The sequence below is a fragment of the Enoplosus armatus genome, chromosome 6 (genome assembly GCF_043641665.1).
Source record: "Enoplosus armatus isolate fEnoArm2 chromosome 6, fEnoArm2.hap1, whole genome shotgun sequence".
Taxonomy (NCBI): domain Eukaryota; kingdom Metazoa; phylum Chordata; class Actinopteri; order Centrarchiformes; family Enoplosidae; genus Enoplosus; species Enoplosus armatus.
In genome coordinates, this window is record NC_092185.1 from 12,707,556 (window position 1) to 12,728,893 (window position 21,338).

At 39.6% G+C, this 21,338-nt stretch overlaps 2 protein-coding genes across 2 annotated transcripts; both read right to left on the reverse strand.

Annotated features, from left to right (window-relative positions):
- Positions 1-1,028: 1,028 nt before the first annotated feature.
- On the reverse strand, positions 1,029-3,866 carry rsl24d1 (ribosomal L24 domain containing 1). The gene is made up of 6 exons (XM_070907465.1): positions 3,741-3,866; positions 2,337-2,450; positions 2,184-2,256; positions 2,015-2,078; positions 1,770-1,855; positions 1,029-1,449 (listed from the first exon to the last, which is right to left on the reverse strand). Exons 1-6 carry the CDS (start codon positions 3,819-3,821, stop codon positions 1,373-1,375), a joined length of 495 nt encoding a protein of 164 aa, XP_070763566.1. The 5' UTR covers positions 3,822-3,866; the 3' UTR covers positions 1,029-1,372.
- Positions 3,867-6,715: 2,849 nt separating this feature from the next.
- Positions 6,716-20,232, reverse strand: LOC139286283 (protogenin B-like). Its single transcript, XM_070907025.1, has 19 exons — positions 20,178-20,232; positions 19,174-19,473; positions 16,049-16,193; positions 15,789-15,922; positions 15,398-15,694; positions 15,055-15,214; positions 14,646-14,893; positions 13,843-14,007; positions 13,251-13,556; positions 12,182-12,367; positions 10,158-10,253; positions 9,857-10,043; positions 9,469-9,596; positions 9,132-9,302; positions 8,700-8,882; positions 7,710-7,833; positions 7,462-7,600; positions 7,232-7,339; positions 6,716-7,132 (listed from the first exon to the last, which is right to left on the reverse strand). The coding sequence occupies exons 1-19, from the start codon at positions 20,230-20,232 to the stop codon at positions 6,716-6,718; spliced, it is 3,549 nt and encodes a 1,182-aa protein (XP_070763126.1).
- Positions 20,233-21,338: the final 1,106 nt, after the last annotated feature.

Genomic DNA, 21,338 nt, shown 5'->3' on the forward strand with positions numbered 1-21,338 from the left:
AGGCCGGTGAATCGATGCCAGAGATGCAGCTGGGAGAGAGAGTGGAACCATCTGATCATCACATGAATGTGTCAAGCCTCCGACGATTGCTGAGACAAATGTGCTTTTATACTGTTTTTTTTATATTTGTATTGTATTGTATGAAGATGTTGTTAATTTGAGTCCTTTATGCTTTGCAAGTGTATGCACACAAAATCTTCATTTATGTTATATTGAAAACATCCTCATAAAAATCCACTTATATATCAATATTAACATTTCATCGAGAAATTCCTATTTAAGACTTTCCATTGAATCGCCATTGCCTCAGTAAAACAGTAGTCTGAATTATCTGATTAATTCGTAGGAATAATTTCAAACATTGAATTTCTTTGGGCCTGGAAGATGAGAGTAATTATACTTTTATTTTTCATAGTATTTCTTGTCAATAGTCAATTGTATTAAATCAAGTTTAAGTTTGCCCATCTGCTGTCATATGCGGTAAAGGCCAAGCAGACTAACTTTTCACATTAGGCAGAGCATCCTAATCCATATTTCTGATTAACAATTGTAGTAAAAGAAAACACCAAATATTACGCCTCTACTTAAAAATATATAATTGTATAATTTTCCTATACCAATGCTTGTATAGAATGGGAAGTAAAATTGTTTGTTAAATGAATCTTAATTTTGTGGATCAAATTTATTTGATGTCAAATTGTGGTTGAATGTGTGAGACGTGGAAACGAACATGAGCAGATTGTTTTTTTGCTGATGGCACAGCATGCACTACACTTTCAGTGTAGGTTACACATTAGATCTCATTAGAGCTAATTCTATGAGATGCTCACATCACTCAATATACTATACATAATTTGTGTGCAGTGTAGGAAATTGCAGCTAACCTTCTCTTCCTCCTTGTTCTTCATACTAACAATGACTGGAAATGAATGGTTTATCAACAAAACTCCACATGTAACAAAAAAGTAAAGTCTTCAGTTTTGCAACCAATTTCAGTTTGTCACACAAAATTAGAAACAAAAGAGCAATTCCCCAAAAAACTTTATATATTTTATTGGCTACGTCTCAACATTTTCTGCATTACTGTAATACATCATACTATGCAAGAGGAAAGAGGAAATTCTTTACGGCCCCAACTACCACTCAGATAAAAAGAACTGGGAGACGTGTGGTTAATCGCTGCTGCTTTGGAGGCAGATCTTTGTTTGGTCAATGCTTTCAGTCCTTGTACAGCAATTTAAAACTGAAGGCATTACTGTGTCCATCATCAGCCATTTGGAAACTTTAATTCCAAAACAAAAGTACAATATAATTCAAGGTCAACTTGCTCACGAGTTTCATCACACAAACAAAACCCCCTTTGCGTACGAGATTAATTATCTTCATCCCCCATGTCCACATCCTCTTGTAACTTCTGCACCATTTTGTCTTCCATTTGTTTGGCCTTTCCTGTAACAAACAAAAATAGACAATGCTGAAATCATAGACTAATGTTAAGGACATTCATTATGCAGTATTACATTTTCCCCCAATTGGATTTTCTTTTTAATAATCCATAAGTGACAAATATGCACATCACCATATTATGTGTGTTTAGTGTATCAAGCTACATTATCTTCTTCTGTATAGTGTGCATGTGTGTCCGTTATGTATGCTATTGACACACTGGATAGTACCTTGTGTGTGGATTAAAATCAATGTCAACAATTCAAATTCCTTGTACATGATTACAATTTTCGTGTGTACAACGTGGCAATTTAGTGACTTACCTGCATGTGGCGCTTTGATAAGGTGAATATTTTTCTTCACTTCGGAGATGGCTTCTTCTTTCTCCAACTGTTTGCCCTTCTTTAATCTAAAGTAGAGACAAAAAGAGTGAAGGCAAGTCAAACACTGTTTTCAAAATCCTGTTAATAGCGCATTGGTTAAATAAAAACTATTTAACATAAGATGGTATCTGTAAAAGATTAATTCAAAAGAGATTCCTAAAATGAAGGTAAAATGACTTGCTCACCTGTTCATGATAAATCTTGCCTGTCGTTTCAGTTTGATTTCTTCCACTCTCTTCATTGCTTCCACTGTAGAAATTTAAAGTGGGTTAGGGTTACACAACTCTTTAGTTCAAAAATCAAATGACAAAACATTTTCACAGCAACCACATGTGAGGAATAAATATACATTACCTGTCTTGTCCCACAGCTCCCTGTTATATTTAACAGGTATATTTCTGCGTTTCTCGAACTCCAAGGCGTTATCCTGAAAAAGAACATTTTTGTTGGATAAGTAACAGCAAAACAAGTGAATGACACTGAGTGCTCTGTAGATAACCAACTCACCACTGTCAACTCCTTTCCTGACGCCTTCCTGAATGCTTTGGTCCATCTTGTCTTTCTGGGGTTACGCTTCTTCTTGAAGTTTTTGACGCATTTTGATCTGCAGAATCTGAAGGTCTGTATTTATTTAAAAAGAGAGACAGAAAAACAAATAATTTAAGGTTTAACTCAGGAAGAAACCACAGGACTGCAAATGGATATGAATAAGTGAACCTGTAAGTGGTTTTCTTGCCAGGAGAATAAAAAAGAGTTTGTGTCTGTGGAATTACAAAGTTCAACAGAGTTGAGGTGCAAATTTGAAATATCTGTTATTAATGATTTGACATTATATTTGGCTAAAATAACATGCTTTAAATCTTTTAAAGCATTTATTAATACCACATGATATATCATCCAATATTAGCTTATTACAGATACACAGGAATTGGTGTTCATGTTGTCCAGTAAGTAACAAGAAACTGCAGTACAAACATGCCAAAGGTATGTTAGAGGTAGTTTACAAAACAGTATCCACCAGAGAGAACTGAGAGAGAGCACAAATGTATTTTTCAATTAAATGTAAAACGTCTCCGTGCTCAGTACAAGGTTTTGTTTTTTTTTTTATCAAAAATGTTTGTGTTATGTGCTTTTATGGCATCAGATTTTTTGTAAAACTCTCTAATTCAGTATCAACCTCAAAAAGATCATAAAAATCTATAGTAACACTAACACCATGCAAATTATATACAATTGTATACAATTATGACATAAAATTCAGCAACAATAAACAGGCGTTTGTTTGAAAACTAATAGGTATTAGAAACTTGGAACGAAATTAAAATTAAAAGGTCCAAATAAAATGATTAGCCCTTGTAAGGCTCCTGTTCCATCTTTGTTGTGGTTTGAGACCATACCACACATTTGAGCCTAAAACATTTATTCAAAGTTTAAAAATATCACTGACACAATCTAGACAAACATTATAAGCTTCACAAAGATGATATCATTTTCATTGTTATGACCGTGAGTGTGTTTATCATTTGCCCACAGTCCTGTTTTCAAAGGGTAGCGTTACCTTTAGAGGGCGCAATTACTCCATGACACAAAACTGAGGCCCTGCTAGTTAAATGTCCGGGCTCTTCGTTAACTTTAGTCTCATCAACTTTATTGCAAAGGCAGCGCTAATCTAACATTTCATAAATTATGAAGTTAACGTTCTGTGTTTCAACTCCACGATGTAAATCATGGAATCATAACGTTGAGTTATTTACAGTCTGTCAGCTACTAAAACCCTGCCTTGATTCCACGTGAGGGACTACAGCACGTTATGTTAGCAAGCTAACATTAGCCAGCTAGCTAACACTGACAGTCAGACCTGAGCTTCTCTTAAAGTCACAGGATTATTCAGGCACAAAGACAGTATCATACCTTACAGTCGTTCCGTACAAACATCGACCCATGCCCGGGGTACACTGGTCCCGAGCAGAAATAACACTTTTCGATGCGCATTTTGTCAGCAGAGGTGCTGCGTGCGACGACTGACAAAAACAAGACCGCCCCGTTTTCTTCTTCTTCTTTTTCTACGACGCTGCCGGCTGTAGCGCCTGTTGGAGATTTGCTGCCCCCTGCTGGACTTTCTGTTACATCTGTCAAGGTTTCTACTTCAAAATGATTTTGCTGATAAAAGTTGCCATTGCATCGAGAATTGGTGAGAATGGTGGAAGATAATTGATTAAAGTTATTTAGATTATTATTATTTAAAAAATAACCAAATCAATAAATTATTAAAAAACATATAAATGAACCTCTAAATTGTGAAAGAAATTAATTACTTATAAAAACTCGGCTCATTACTATGAAATGTTATTTGAGTTTCAGGATTATATTAGAGACTTTTATTTAAGTATAGAAATGTTTATTTTTAAGGTTCCCTTTTTCAAAACTTTTTTTCATATATTTTACTGTATTTATTAATAAGATTATTAATATCATGATGTCTTATTTAGTGTGAAAAGGCTTAAAAAGTGTGAGAAGAAGGCTCTCAGGTGATATCTTTACTTTGAGTCTTTCAAACAAACCATGCTTTCTGTTAGATAAAAACATTCAGAAAAAAGAAGTCTGAAAAAGTCCAGTGAATGTATTTGAAGTTGTCATCACACAAACAATAGAGAAAAACTGTATCATGGCAGGTGAGAAACTTACTGTCGCTACTATTTTGCAAAAGAGGGTTGTTTTTCTTTTTGCTTTCTTTGGTGAGACGTTTTTATTGTTTGTGTTTTTTGTTGTTTATGGTATAAGGTTTTATAGAACACAACACAATTTTGAGCATCTGGTAAACAGTTTCATTGTTTGACATCAATTCTCACACTCGTACTATTGTTTCTAACAAGCTGTACATGTAGTATGTAACTGTATATAGTATACACTGTTATTCAAAATAACAAAATTATTATTTAAAATTTTCAATCAATATTTAAGAGTTCCATTTGCTCATAAACACACACAAACACAGTATTTTTCCAAGAACAATTTTATTATCTAGTATTTGTGATCATCTTGAGAGTATCAAAAAAGTCTGTTGCAACATTTCAACCCTTAAAATATTTTTTTTCTGTTACTCACTTTGGTTTTAAAAGATGTTTTTTGGTATTCAAAAGCAGAAATATCAGAAAACCATAACTTAAATAATACACTCTATATCTACATTTGGCACCTGAGTTAAGTCAGCAAAATTATCTGTGGCTTTCAAATTAACCTTTCATATTAATGCATTACACAGACAAACTTGGAACTTGAAACCAGCCTTATTAATTTACTAAAATGTCACATTAAAACTGGGAAATGTTTTTGTTTACAACATCATGCTAAAAAGACAATCCAAATTAAATTTTTCAATGTAACCTAAGAAATCATGGTGATAAAAAGACAGCAGAACAGTTTATGACATCTCAAGCTTTATATTACAAAGAAAATATAAAAACGCCTTTCTAGCAATCAAAACCATTGGAAATCATATCACATATAAATGCAAATAATGTAAATGAAACCCAAAGAAAATCACTAAATAACAGAGACTTCAAGTTTCTTTGGTTAGGATTATTTGTATTACAAAGATATAAAAATTGATTATGTTGCTCTTCACACATAGGGTTTCCATTTTGATAGTCAGAATCCTTCATTGTCACACCTGGACAGGAAATATTATGGAGAGAGAAAGAGGATTCTTCCCCCATACAGTGATATTGGTGAACGGTGACAGATGATTCTCTACACAAAGAACAAATATCATCATCTATCACTGGCAGTACACACTGGATCTTTGGTCTTGTGTCAATAATTTCCACCTCATAGTACCAAGGATCAACTGAATGAAAAGCCATACCCATCTGAGGAAGCAGACAACTCTTTGGATAATAGCATCGGCATCACCGCTGCGTTTTAGCAATGGTCTAGAAGGCAAACGGAACACAAGCCGGGGAGACTTGTGCTAAAGCTTTCACCAGAATAAAGCATCAAGAAAATGTACACTGAGAAAAGCATTCAAACCACCATTCTAAGGGAAATTTACATCATTGGCAAGAACAATATTTTGGCAAACGCATCTTCAATAAACATCCACTACATTTTTGGTTGCCTTAGAATATCTATTGTAATATCAAAAACTCTTTGGGTACAATTTTTCTCATGTTTGGATCTCAGCCCTTTCGATACTAAGGCCATGTTAAAGCTTTGAGTTCAGTGCACTGAAAATGCCAAATATTTTATGATAAAGCTCAAATAGTTTGACAATTTCTAATGCACTTGTTATTTTCACAACATACATCATTCAAAGACAAACAATGTGAAACAAAAGTTCTTTCAACCACGAAAAATAAAAGTTCAAAGAATTTAGAAAGTGAATACCTCGAGATAATAACGTCCCAACAGAGGTAACGAGACATGGCAATGAAATGTTTTCACTTTGTCCCCTGAGTCTGAGATAATACTGCACAATATGTGGTGAAACAGAGGTAGTAATGTATGTACAATAACAGAACACGGAGGTAGATAATCAGTCACCTTCTGCTCCAGTGGAAAGTAATTAAATATAATGAAAATGTATCACACTACATTTTTGACATTCTTTTTAACATTCATCATGGGTGAGCTTTGGTTTAGGACAGACAACGCCAAACACAGGGAAACAGGTAGAAAGTTTTAAAAAAGTGGAAATAAAATGTTATAACAAACATTCATACAAATCCTGAGGTAGAGCCGAAGCAAAAGCACATTTCCTCCATCGCAGCAGCTGGCTTCCTGATCCCTTGTGCCTCAGGAAATAACCGAGGGCTCAACTCAGGAAGCAAACGAAGTAGAAGTGGCGTAGCTTCGGCGGCTGGAGAGCATATCTGGGCCAGGTGGTGTCAGCAGCCGACTGCCTGCTGGGACGTGTGCAGGGCAGGATGAGAGCCCTCTGAGGTGCAGCAGAGCCGGGTGGCATCGGGGGCGGAGTGATGGAGGGGATGGCTCAGCATCTCCTCATTGTCCACTTTAAAAGACTGCTTCAGCTCAGCGAGGGTGGTGATATCGTCCGGCCCGAAAGATTCAGGTCTGGAGCTTCGGCTGGTCGAAGGGTTGCTCATCTCTTCATTGCTTTCTTCGTTTGAGTAATGTCCAGAGTCTCCCGTCTCTTGGCTGCCCTCGCTGGTGTGAGAGCTCTCCGAGTGAAAAGGTCCATAGATGATCTCCCGGGACGAAGGTGGCAGGGGCGCTGAACCTAAATGCTCGTCATACCTCAGAACAGTTTTGCCGGCCTCGTACAAGCTGGCTCTCCTCTCGAGCTAAGGAGATAGAGAAGATACAATTGATAAAAATTTTGATAAAAAAGAAATCTGACTGAAAAGAAAGCAGATTGACCAAAATAATTTTGTATCACTTACATCACTTTCAGCTGGATTCCTGATCTCCCTCTTGAGGAGCAGCCACCTCTTGTTTTGATTCTTGCTGCTGACTGGACCAGAACTGCTTATGACCATATGAGATCCACCCTGGAACAAATAAGAATATATATTTATGGTCCCGTGCTCTTTTGATCCCTAAAACATGAAACTGTGAGACTATTTCTGAAACCATCATCAGAAGATCATCCACCCTGTTTTGTTTGTCTCACCTTGGCATCTAAAAAGCGATCACTTATCATGGGTATAAGGACCTCAACATTCTCTGTATGGCGTTCATTGGCAAGAGACAAACCAGCATGTGGATCTTGAGCAGCTCCCACAGCAATGACTTTTTGACTGGAGGATTTTCTATTAATCATACAAAGATAATAATGTAAACAAATGTCAGAAACAATGTCATTGTTCATGCTTGATAATATAATTGTTTTTCCTGATTCCAAATGATTATGATCAGTACCTTGGTCTGCCCTTACTGATGAGGATCAAGGCACACATAACGATACAGGCCAAGGCGATGCTCACACCAACAATGATCCCCGTCATAGACCTCTGGTCTATGTGGTAGAGACCATCAGAGAACACTGGAAGATAAACAACACAGTGTTTCAGATGGGAAATAATTACATATTATTTATAATTATTTAGAGAAAATTAAGATACAGAGGAGAAATGATAACTGAAAGAAAACAGAAGTTAATACTCTCAAATCTACAACAAACCTTCACATGCATGTATTGTTGTTTGCAGTTTAGCGTTTATCAGAGGAAACGAAAATATTAAAATAGTATAATTAAAACTAAACAAAATTTTAAAAATAAACCTAAACCAATCATTTCCAGAAAATAAAAAACAAGATTTTAAATCTAACTTGAAAATGAAGAAAAACTTAACTGGAATTGAAATGTAATGTTCAAAAGTAAATAAAAAATAATATTAATGAAAACCTAAAGCTCTATGCTTTATTATGCCAACAGTGAACCACTTTTTTGTTTGTTAATTAATAGGGTTACCAAGTGTTGCTGACCTACGCCTCCTAGTGGTTTGTTTCATACCAGAGAGGAATCTCACTCACTCACCATAGACCATTTTTACTAATGATTATAAATCCATACTCGTGTCAGAATGGCAGGCAACAAACAACCAAGTGTCTCACCTCACTGCAAAAATGCAGTTTTGTCAACACAAGATACAAAGATCTAATAAAGCAGGACTCAAATTAGTGGCATTACAACCCTAATATTACAGCAAAGCCTTAGAAATACGTTTTTGAAAGTTCAATAAAGAAAATTCAAATCAAGTTACGAACACAAACACCAGAGTACAACTTTACTTTCATATAATTATAAACTTAATGCCACATAACTACCAGCTCGATATAATAAATGACTCAAACTCGTCGACATGAGACGCCTCTATCATGTCTGCTCCAGTGTTTCATGATGCTTACCTGTTGTATCTGGGAAGCTGTCAGAGTGCCTGGGGTTCTTGCTGCGGTGGGTGTTTCCACGCTTCAGTGCCAGCTCCACAATGTTAGAGAAAGGCCCGTCACCGACCTGGTTGGAGGCAGAGATTTTCACCAGGTAGACATGCCCCGGCTCCAGCTTCTCCAGCAGGGCCATTGTATGGCTTCCTGTAAACAGAAGCAGAAACACACCACAAGCATTAGAAATACAGAAAACGGATTCTGGTACTGTATACATCATGTATCATTATCTACAGCTCCCTATAACAGGTACAGCTGAGGCTGGAGAGTTCAGGTGATACATTTGCTATTGTATATCTTTCTAAAATTGTAATATGATTACTTAAGTGTTTGTAAGAGTGCAATACTTTCTACATCAGCGACTTCACAGATAACATGATCCAGTGCCCTACTCACCCTCCCTCTGCAATATTTGCCAGTGTCCAGCCAACCAGGCCTTCTGGGAAGCGTACAGGATGGTATAGTGTGTAACCGCCACATTGGGCTCTGTGGGCTCCCTCCAGGATATCAGGGCAGTGTCATCCTCGATCAGAGTTACTCGCACTCCTGCAGGTGCTTGGCTAGGTGCTGTACACAGAGAAATCACATTCATAATGAACAACACTTGCTGAGAAATTTACTGAGAAATATGCAAATTATCCGATTTGAGTCTGGACGGTGGGAGGGAATAACTGGACACAGAAAGCACCATCATCATGACAAAATGATGTTTCAGTAACGTCCAATTCATTACCTGCTGGTAGAGTCTGATGGTAAACAACAGAACTCCAAGGACTCGACATCTGGTCCACATGGAGACGCACAACAAACTCATAGCGAGTGTTTGGATCCAAATTCTGAACCATCACACTCTGTTTGGTACTGTGGACAAACAACATTTTTACATTATGGGCATTTGGCAGACAAGAATCCAGAGCTACTCTATGTATAAAATGTGCAACTGTTGTGTAAGATTAAATTCCTATATCATCATTACAAACAATGATGAAAAGTACAAAGGCTATATCCACACATCTACCACAAGCATGCAGTGTAACATAAATACTTATGCAACCAGACCAAAAAGATCTTTTGGAGGCTTTATTTGTCATGCCAAAGGTAAACTACTGTTCTCAGCTTACATTTGTAGGTAGCGTATAGCCGAGGCGTTGTGGGTGCCCACAGGCGTACAACGAACTGTATAGCTAACAGCCTTTCCAGAGGGGAAAGCAGGACGGCTCCAACGCAGGGACACTGCAGATGAATTGTTGGCAAAGACAGTCACGTGATCTGGAGGAGGAGGGGATGCTGTCGGTTGGTCTCTAGCCGCTGAATGAGGCAAACAAAATGCATATTTTCATCACATTTCTTAGTTTGACAAAAGGTTGTATTCTATTTTAAATTGTAAAACTTTTGAAATAAACAACAGAGAAATGTACTTACACACACATCCCGGAGTACTAATTGTTTGGTCTGTCTGATAGCCATCTCCAGCTTGACTGACAGCGAGGATCTTGACATGATACTTTCTCCTTGGATCTGGTTTACAAATGGTCAACAATCAAATGAATCAATTTTCAGCCATTTCTGCCCATGCTGCTAAAACTAAAACTGAAAGTTGGTCAAACTGACATTACAATAATTGCACAAAGCAGCCTTTTCTAGAATAAATAGTCCAATAGGGGCCAAACATTTGGTTAATAATGCCAAAGCCTGAAAGAACATTAAAATACCAAAAGTGATGGTTAACAATAGAGCAGCATTTTTTTTTTTAAAAAAGCATTGACAATTAGCTGCAGGAGGGGAAGTTTGTGGGTCATAACTGGCCACCCCCCATGTATGGACAATACATGGTCTCCTGAGTCACCCCAACCTCTCATTTATCATGTGTTGTCATGTGTAAGGAGCATGAGAAAGATCAACCAGTCTCAAGGCCCAATAAATATGGTGACATGATCAATAAACTCTATTAAAAGGATCACAAAATGATAGGGTTTCCCTTTTGAAAGCCTATAAAGATTTCACAACTATGAAACCCTATTAGCACCAGGTTGTGTTTTAAAACATAATATGAACAAATCACTAAATTTGAGGGGAACAACAGAGGTGAGATAAGGTAAAATGTGATTTTGTTTGTGCTGTACACTTAGAAAACAGAGTAATTAAGGGATATAAAAGACTGCATCAAGTACTGGCTAAAAGACACCAGAAAGGTTAAAGTCTGGGGAAGCTCTCATTGGAAAATACGCATCCCAATATTGTATTTTAACTTGAAAAGCTACCATTGCCTTAGCTCCTTAATCAGGACGTTTTTCGGGAGTGTTAAAATTTGTTTTATGCCTCCCGTGTGAAAGGTCAGCCTGTGGGTATTGACCAGTGAAGGCGGTGTGTCCAGGCCTGTTGTGGGGGCTGGGCCAGGGGTAACATTCAGCTGCTGGGATCCTAGACCCATGGGACTGGGGGGGTTTGACTGGGGTCACCAGGTCAGGCCAAGATAGAACACAAGGAATCTGGGCGCAGGACTGTGGGATAGGAGCTGGGCCCCTTTTGTTCCCTCTTTCACGTGCTTCCTAGTGCCCTTGTGTTGTAGCCTTAAACTTGGACCAACGCAGACAGAAACATGGGTCCAAAACATAACTTATGATGAGATAGGGGATATTATGGAAAATGGAACCAATGACAGCAGCTTGTGTGATTATCAATATGAAACCATACTGAAGGGTTTTACATTTCTATTATTACTACAAAAGGATTTAAATTAAAAACAGTTACTAACAGTCAACTTCAACATTTTGGGTTTGAACTGAGTAGGAACCACATTGTGCTTGAAGACTCATATCAGAAAAAATTATATTGTCAACAGTTTTGATCAGAATGACCCTGGTTCATTTTGCATATAGATGGCTGGGGGTTATTTACATGGACAGCACAGATGACCAGAGGGGGCAGGGTCCTAATCCAGGACTGCTGTCTCACGGCTAGAGGTCAGTGGCTTGGTCCAGCTCTGGCCAGTCCCAGGGGTCTTGGTTTGTATGCTTCAGTGTCCAGCTAAAGGGGGGTAGTGGCCTGGGTTTATAGGGCAGGTCTGGCCCTGAACACGACACAATGGCCAGGGGTAATTATGCAAGCCGCGGGATGGGAAACGGTGGTGGGAGGGACATCTGGACCATGACCTCTAACCCTGGGAGCCTGATCTCACACAATACCGTGGCCAGACTGGAGAGGGCTGCTGGTTAGGCAAGAGGGGTCAGCCCATATTGATCAGGACAGAGGGTGAAAATGCAAAAGACACCCATTTGAGTAAGAACCCATCGGTCACTCTCAGTTGTCTCTACACCAAATCACAGGTCTAAATGGTAGAAATGCACTGATATGGTCAAATATACACAATGTTGTGTTTTTCTTCCACTCCACTATCCCATCATCTCACAACTAGACAGCTATGACAACAAGAGCACATCACTCACCAAGGCCACTGATGGTATAGGTATAGGTCTGAGCCTGCAGCTGGATGATGGGCTGCTCTGGTTGGCCTTCCTCGTGGTAACACAGCCGGTAACCCTGGACAACCACAGATTCTGGGGTGGTTTGCCAGCGTGCCACAATGGAGGTGCAGTTAAGAGGCTCAAGTTGAAGAGTAGGGGCTGAAGGCACTAAGGGACAGAGACAGCAGGCATGGGATCAATACACATTCATATTTATAATACTGCTGAGCACAAAGGAAGACTAAACCTGTGAACAACAAAAAACAGCAGGATATAGAGGAGTATAGAAAAAGGATGCATAGAAGGAAGACCATGTCATTAATACAATGGTTTCTCAGGAGTGTCAATTCAAATTGCAAATTTTGGGTTTGACAGAGTTATAATTTAAGGTGCATACTGGAAGAAAATGCAACAATACACACACAAATTCACTATTATTCATAGTGAATACCTTGCTCTAAAATAAAAAAGTTCTGCTCTGCTATACTTCACCTAAATATATAACTAAACTTTTGAAAACAAGAAATCTAGCTTGATTTCCAGCCTCCCCCAACGCACCAGGCCATGAAAAGGGGCTATTCTTTCCCCCACATAGATGCCTGAGGCCCTCTCTTTATGACCCGTGACTGAGGCCACTCTAACATCACTGACAGCGAAGGGCAAAGGTTCCTGGGTAACCAACACAAAGACTGTGGGACAATGCTACCAGAGCAAACTCTAGTCATAAGCCGGCCACTCTGCATGAGCTGTAGTGATCCTCCTGGTATTCTAAGAGCAGCAAAACAGCGATGTGACAAAAGCAAAAGCATAGCCAGTTACAAGTTTGGCACTACCTGATTATTTTACTCTATACTTATTGTTTGCTTCTTATTCTATTGAAGATGCCTTCTTTTGAACCTAAGTATAAATTCAATCATGGATGAAAACTTAGTCACAGATGCAAACATTAAGTTAACAAACTGCTTTATATAACCATGTGATGAGATTGCATAGATAAGAATAACATAAAGCTTTACATCACCATTTCTTTTTCAGCCTTCTGCAAGTTTACCTTTGCTGCTGGAGATCTTAGGTGTACGGTGTGAGGTCCATGCAGTAGGCTCACACCAGCCCACACGGGTGGCTGCAGCCATGCGGAGCAGGTAGATGGTGTCAGGCTGCAGGCCCTCCAGCAGATATTCTGTGCTGTTCTGAGGTAGCTCCACAGAACTGACAGTGTTGTCCGCAGCTGTACGATAGGATAGTCTGTATGCAGACACCCGACCGCGGCTCAACTTGGCGGGCAGAGGCTGCCAGTTCACCTGGATATCTTTGGAGCTGTGGCTGGTCAGACTTAGCTCTGGGGTACGCAAAGGCACTGCAGAAAGACATGGATATAACAAATATACTTGACCCTGATGTAGTGATGGATTTCTTAAGAATACAAACATGCTGGCAAAAAGCCATATTAGCCATAATATTTCTATTAAATTTGCTATTAGAGAGTAGAATACACAAGAAAATGGTCTTAAGAACAGCATACCCATCCCCCTTATGTCCACTCAAAATGTGCTCTGTACACACATCACTTGCACGCATTTTAGCTCAACTACCAGAGTGATTTATGGCAAGGAATGCTGGGAGTCTCAATGCTCTATGCTTACCATCCTCCAGGGTATGTTGACTGACTTGGTCTGACATACGACTGGCTCCCATTGGCATATAAGCCACGATGTAAAAGCTGTAGTTTCGAGCTGGCTCAAGGTCATCGATGATATAACTGGTTGTGTCGTTGCCAATAACAACTTGGTATTCTTCGTTGTTTAGACCTGACATGCAACAGAGTGTAAAGAAGAGAATTAAGTGGACATTAGGTTAAGATTATAGTAGAAGAGACTTCTATGAACAGTCAGTGTTTTGAAAGGCTTGATCCTTGCAGTTTCTGAATGTCGCTCATCTTTTCTATAAACACGTGTAATGCGAGGCAGAGCCACATAACTGCTTCCAAGGCTGTTAAAGCAAATCTAGCAAATCTACTTTAGCATCTAAAAATGTGTTTACCACAAAGGCAGACTTCAGAGAGTTACTTAACTGTCAATTAAATTATTAAAGTTAAATATCTCCTTCAGTTGCTGGTTTGCAAGACTGTGAGGTTTTTAAAAAGCTACACTGTCCCTTTAACTGCAAGCAGAATGAGCTGGGGAGTGGACAATGGGATGGCTAAGCCCGTTGTTATTTCAGTGAAGTTGCCATTCTGAGTCCTCCTTGACCTCTGCTCTGTGCAGCAACAACAGATGGCCTTCACCAAGGAAAGTTGATCATATGTGAGAGAGTGACATAGCTTATTGTGGTTGACCGTCATCCTCCATCTTTTCACACCTTCATCCCTCCCAGTTCACAACTGATCTTTTTAAGCTCAAATGAAAAACCTGAAACATAATGAAATGGTTCTTCCTCTTGGTCTCACCTTCAGCCTTCATATAATGGATGGAGTAGGCAATAACTTTGTCTGCATTGTAGAGAGGTCTCTCCCAGGCCAGTAAGATAGCAGAGCTTGAGATGGTCTCAGCATGGATATTTCTGGGTGCACTGGGCCTGTCCTCGGACATGACAACAATAAGGCGAGCCAAGGACAGCACAGAACCCTGTTCACTCTCTGCCATGCATTGATAGATGGCATCGTCCTCAGGGATGATCTGGGTAATCACCAATTTACTGTGAAACCATAAAAAAAGATTAACAATCAGTGTTAACCATAGAAAAGTAGACATTACATATTATTCGATTAAGGCAGGTTTTTGTCACAGTACTGTTTTGTTTGATTGCGACCACTACATCTACTGTTGCAGAAGTACTGTTGTTCTACTGTACAATACCTGTTGTACATCTTAATCCTCCCATTTAAGTGAACCTCTTCTCCATTCTTTAGCCAACTGATGCGTGGCAGCGGCACTCCCTCTGCTTGGCACATAAACCGGGCAGTGCCTGCTCTTGGACGGGTCTGGCTTTCAGGCCTCTCGACAATGGATGGAGGTACTGAAACAGTGGTGCATAAAAAAAGTGATGAAAACACAGTCTACTATTTATTAACCCACAAAACAAAACACTGGCTTATCCTCTGAATTTAAATTAGTTCACATCTGCAAAAGCTTTTGTTGTGGCATATTATACATAAGAAAAAGAACCAATGCACTATAACTACTTAAGAGTTTACTGTACCTTGAACTGTGAGGTTGGCTGCAGCAATAGTGTAGTTGCGGGTTCCAGGGGTGGTGGCCCTGCAGAGGTAGACTCCACTGTGCTTGGAATTGACATCTGTAATAACCAGGTTGCCATTGCCCAGCACTTTGGCGTTGTACACATCAATGGGTTTACTGTCAGCACGGCTCCAGGAGATGATGGGCCAGGGATTGCCTGTGGCCACACACTCCAGCACCACAGTTTGGTGAAGAGAAACGGTGACATTCTGAGGTCCAGCAATGATTCTGGGCCTCTGACGTGGTTTAGGGCCTGCACCTTCACAAGAAAAGGAAAAATAAATTCAGCATTCCCTATATAATATGATGACTTAATGCTAATTCTTAAAATCCAGTGAATGCAGTCTCAGTACCCAGGTTGACTGTCAGTGTGGCCTCTCTACTCTTGGAACGGCTACCGATGTTGGTTGCCACACATCGATAACATCCAGCATCCTCCAGTTGTACATTGTGGATCTGAAGGACTCCATTGGGTAAAACCGTTATTCTGGGAACATACAAAGGCAACATTAGGGTCAGCAACATAATTTGGCAGCTGCTACCAGGTTACAAAAAGAAGTGGTTTATATGAGGACTGTACGATGGTGTCTAAAAGTGTAGTGTCCGCATGTACCTGTCGGTCTGTAGTGGTAATGTGCTTTGGTTGAGCTCCCAGGTGATGGTGGCAGTAGGGTTCGAGGTGACAGCACAGGAGAATCGTGCCACTGAGCCCTCAGTCACCACCATAGGCACAGGATGCAATACAAACTCTGAGATACCTGTGGATAAAATAAATTATGTGTCAAGCACAGCAGTAGAACATTTAAACTAAAACCCACCTTATTTACTTATTATGCAATCAATGGGTATTTGTTTTAGAAGTTGGCTTTCACTTTTGGTAAATCATTATAGATTATGCATGCAAAGCCCTGACTTTGATGGATGTTAACTGATTATATGAAAGGAATTGATCTTTGTAAGACACCATGATCTTGCTTTTGAGCAGATGAGCTATCAGGTCCCATACTGACCAGCTGGTCCAATCAATGGATCAATTGAAGAATGACACTGAATGATGCATTGTTATAGACAAAAAATGAATCAATTCACTTTGAATAAGGAGGACTGCAAGCCACCAGTAGTAATAGAAAAATATGTAAAACAATGTTGAAATATAAAAGTAAACCTATTTCTTGCAGATGTCAGGGTTGACACTTTGTCAGTTTCATGTTGCACATATCTTATAGCTATGCATATGTAAATGTTCTACTTAGACCCTGCTGTGTAGACACTGCTTAAGTGTAAACATACGTGCTTTAAAATGGCTACAACAACTGTACACAATGCTGAGTCACATTCAGTTTATGTGTATTCAAATGCCCATCATCACCACAATCACCACAAATAAGCAGCACCCAATCTGCATTTATCTCCAGAATACTCTGTAAGATATGACCAATGACCTTCATTCATTAAGGTGATAACTCTCTCCCTCCCCCCTAACTCACAGGAAGGAAGTCAATATCATGTTAAAGAAAATCAATACCCTATTCTCCCACTGAAACTCCACATTTAAGAGCAATCCTTTAATTTAAGACCTAATCTCATCAATATTACACAAATACAGTGGTAGTCGTGCTTATGCGAAGTGCATTAAGGGGTTAGCCTAAACCAGGGCCAGAAAAAAATGGTCCTTTACTGTTTGTTTGTGAATTATTCCTCTCAAATGGCAGTAGGTTTTGGTTTACAGTAAGTAAATTACAACCAAATTCCATGCTAAGATACTCTTATTTGTCTTCAAATGGTCAGTATTATCATGAAGTCAGGAATGATCCACCTATTCTGTCTCCAGACAACGTAGCTGACTGGTGAGCATCATGAAAAGAAGATGGTAAGAAGTTAAAAACAATATGTTGTTTACTCTCCACTGAGAGATAACAGACCGTCTTCACTCTCTCTGGGATCAGTGATGTAGATGGAGGGTGTGGCCTGTGCACACTGATTCGCTAATATGGTCACCTCTGTTGTATAGGACAAATCAATGTCTAGGTCAAACAGCACAAAGGTTTCTTTAGAGAGGTCAAAGTTCGCCTCAACCCCCTGTCCATTCAATTTTAGCCCAAACTGGGAGCCAGACTGAAGTCACTTTACCATTAGTCTACAAAAGAGAATGTGTTTGAATGTTGTTTATATCCTATATATCAAATGCTACAGTAGTAATAAAATATAATAGCAATGCACATATGTACTTGTTTTGCAAATATTGTGAGTAATACACAACCAATATCTGACACCCTCTATAAATCCAAGAGGTGCTGAAACTGGTGACGTAATCATAGAACTAGACGGAAAACACTTCCTGAATGTAAACATGTTTTGAAAGGATCAGCACTGTGTACTGGAATATCAGGCCCGTTCAGTCACATGACAAACTGGCCCTTCTTTAACAAAAGCGCTCTGCTTGACAGGGCAACAGAGGGATGGATCCAGTGAAAGGGATTGTGGGCTGGGAGAGAGAACAGCAGGGTAGCCCAGCCTGAGCAGGCCTGTGACATCACAAAGCCTTTCCCTGCTGACCCCTGACCCCCAGGACCTCTGGACAGAAGGGGAGCACAGAGGAGGCCCATCCTCCACTCCCCGCCTACAGCTGACCAAAAACCTTTAACCCTTTCACTGACAAAGGCTGGACGCCAGACCAAACTTGACTTTTGAGGACTTTTATGTGGACATCTTATAGAAAACTGATTTGTTTTTGGTTGCCCTTTAATAGTTTGAAAACAATCACAACAAAATTGTCAGAGCAGAGTTGGTGTGTCTGGAAGCCTAGATTTGTTTTCCAGTTCGTATTTCTATATTCATAAATCACTTCCTGTGTGATAGTTGTATGTAGTTCTTCGTAGTTTTGTACTGTTGAACATTAGGACATATTGCCCAAAACGTTCTATTCTCAGTGTTAGTGTCAAAATCTGTATATTTCTGAAGGCCATGCTAGTTTCCATGACACCACTCATGTGATATCCCTTCTAAGACCTGTGAAAAGTGTCCATAGTAGGCCAGGCCCATTGAATAGACACAGCTGTGCTGTCCACTGATATGTGGACAAACAAATGCCCTGAAAACGTACCCTTTTCTTCTGGGGCAGTCAGGGTTACTCCAAACAAAGGCTAAAAGCCAAATGGCCTTTCAGAGCTTCCTCTGTGTAGCAGACCATTCACCAATTACACAGAGCAGCAGTCTGCAGTGACAATGCAATGCCACTAAACTAAAAAGAGAGAAGGCTAATTTCTAAATTTTGCCAATGTTTCCTTAGTACTTTCATAAGTGTGCAAGTTTTACTTTCCCTCAAAACAGGGAAAAGATAGGGTACTCAGGGCTGCATATTTATGGAGTATTCATGAGCTTTTAGATTGACTCTCCATCCATGACTCTATCTTTAACTGACTGAATGATCCTATAACTGGACTGACAGCTTTAAACTCAAGCATGGCCAAGTCTGAGCAACTTCCAATAACATGGAAACCCAGACTTTAGAGGTTTTTCCTCAGTAAAGAAAAGAAAGAGTGGGTTGGGGTACATCTGCTTCCCATCTCCAGGTTAATAACCCATGAACTTGCCATTCTGATGCCTGCATGTTGACACCACAAAGGATATATCACCAACAAGTTGAACCCATCCTCATCTTTGTCCCAACAGTGGAAAAGAGGAATAGAATCCATGTTAGCACCAGAGGATTCCTTACACTCTGAGCTCCATACTTACTTGCGATAGTCAGACGTGATCTTTGGCTTAGGATAGCTCCATATTTGTTCTGGGAGAGGCACTGGTAGAATCCTTCATCTGATTCCTCCTTTGTATGCTTTATCTTTGGTATGTACAAGGAGCCGTTGGCCAGAAACTGTATGTGCTCACTTTCTGCCAACCGAACTCCATTCTTAAGCCACTTGATGGTGACTGGAGGCTGCCCATGAGCCTGACAGTCCAAGACAGCAGGGTCCTTTGGTAGTAGAGTAACATCACTGGGCTCTGTGATGAAGGACAACTCGCTGAAACATAAAACACCTAGAGGAAAAGAATGGGGAAATTAGTAAAGAGTTTGTTACGTTTCTGAGTAATGGAAGAATACAGCTGCACAACAATATCTTTATAGCCAATAGCTCCAATGATAGTCGCTTGAAAGAAAACAAATTGCCAACTCTTTTGATACTTGGACTCTTGGTTGGACAAAAGAAGAAATTTGAAGGCATCACTTTGGGTTCTGGGAAATCAATTTTTCCAAATTTTGTAGACTAAACTATTGCAGATTAATGGATGATGAAAGTAATGCTTAGTTGCAGCCCTAATATAGCCTGACAGACCACACATATCATGTAGCCTTCTACAGGAATATCATAAGAAAACATTCATATTTTGGAAAAGATTTTAATAAAAGACCATACAGAATGATGTTGGTGACAAACGTTCATTTCCTAGTATATCACACTCACCATGTCAGATGTAACAGTTAACTGACATTAATGACAGAGAAACACAGGACTAATAGACAGTATACAGTTAAAGTTTAACAACCTGTCTTGTTATCTCCACTCAGTCAACGTGGTTCACAAAACAACGTCCAGGAACGTTGTCAATATCAGTAACATGGAGCGGAGCGGTAGCTACATACATGCAGTTAACGCTAACGTTATATGCATCAGCAGTCAGTGCACGGACCGTAAATTCGGTCTTATTAACAACGATAACAAAAACAGAAACAGCACACTTACTTGATAAAGGAAGAAACAAAACAAAAAGGTAGACTTTCATCTTAAACTTCGCCATTTATCCAGATAGCTGTGTCATTTTCCCCCACCGCGAACCGCCGCTCTCCTGCGTGCCGTCCGTCCGTATATCCCCAAAAGCACTTCTGCCAGCAGCGGAGGACCAACGGCTCTACAGGGGTGCCGGCACCCCCACCCCTCCCTCTCACGCATGCGCAAACCGCTCATGCCAAAAGCAAGCGTGTATCTCAAGGTGAGGTCCGGGGACCCCAGGGGCCCCCAGGAGGAACTGCCACAAAATGCAGGACCCGAAAAATTTCACAATTTCATTCATTGCACCTACAGCATGTTGTAATAATCAGAGATGGTGATTAGACCCTCACCTGGAGTTGAAACTGGTAGCAAAGATCTCCTCAGAAGAGTCGCATGTATAACACTATAAACAAACAGGGTCTGTGTGGCCTAATAATGTGTATGTTCCTTCTTCTCCCTCTGGAATCCTTGAGTGTTGCCTCCTGTATGTGTGATTTGTCCTCTTTCTTACTAACATTTATTCAATAATACTTTAATCATTGTCTTGTTGTGATGTTGCATGGATGTCATTTGTCCTAAGGTCTCTCTTATAAAGCTCTTGATCTAAATGAGACAATGACGCTTAACTAACTAACTCTCGACGTCTTCTCTGATTCATATTTTTCACATGTTTGCACTTTATTTACTACTAATACTGTTATTCTGTTTCTCCATGTTGTTATTTCACTACTGCTTTTTCTACATGTCTGTCTGTCCTGGAAGAGAGATCCCTCTTCTGTTCCTAAGGTTTCCCCCTTTTTTTCCTGACAAGACTCAGCTTTGTAGAGTTGTTAAACAAGTTTTAATTTCTTTCAGTCAAACTGTTTACACGCTATTTAAAGCTGAAATGCACATACATGTCAAGCTCTGATCAGGTCCATAGTCTACATCCTTTCAAATTACAAACTGATCAGTGATCAACTGCTGATTTCCCATGTAACAACTAGTGAGATCTTCTTTTCTGTGCATCAGATATTTAAGACAACAATTAACATGAACATAGTGAATTATCAGTTACCAAAGGCCACTGATAATAAGGTCACACCGAACAGCATCTGCTTCTTCCGCAGAACCTGGTAATTATGAAGAGATATT

What these genes read in the sequence shown, in the direction of transcription:
- rsl24d1 (XM_070907465.1), bottom strand. Translation starts at nt 3,821, where the DNA reads ATGCGCATCGAAAAGTGTTATTTCTGCTCGGGACCAGTGTACCCCGGG. An exon ending in CAGGAAAGGAGTTGACAGTG is followed by an intron (nt 2,257 to 2,336) that starts GTGAGTTGGTTA and finishes GTTCTTTTTCAG; the next exon opens with GATAACGCCTTGGAGTTCGA. An exon ending in GGAGCTGTGGGACAAGACAG is followed by an intron (nt 2,079 to 2,183) that starts GTAATGTATATT and finishes AAATTTCTACAG; the next exon opens with TGGAAGCAATGAAGAGAGTG.
- LOC139286283 (XM_070907025.1), bottom strand. Translation starts at nt 20,232, where the DNA reads ATGGCGAAGTTTAAGATGAAAGTCTACCTTTTTGTTTTGTTTCTTCCT. An exon ending in TAGTACTCCGGGATGTGTGT is followed by an intron (nt 10,044 to 10,157) that starts GTAAGTACATTT and finishes TGCCTCATTCAG; the next exon opens with CGGCTAGAGACCAACCGACA. An exon ending in CCATCAGACTCTACCAGCAG is followed by an intron (nt 9,303 to 9,468) that starts GTAATGAATTGG and finishes CTCTGTGTACAG; the next exon opens with CACCTAGCCAAGCACCTGCA.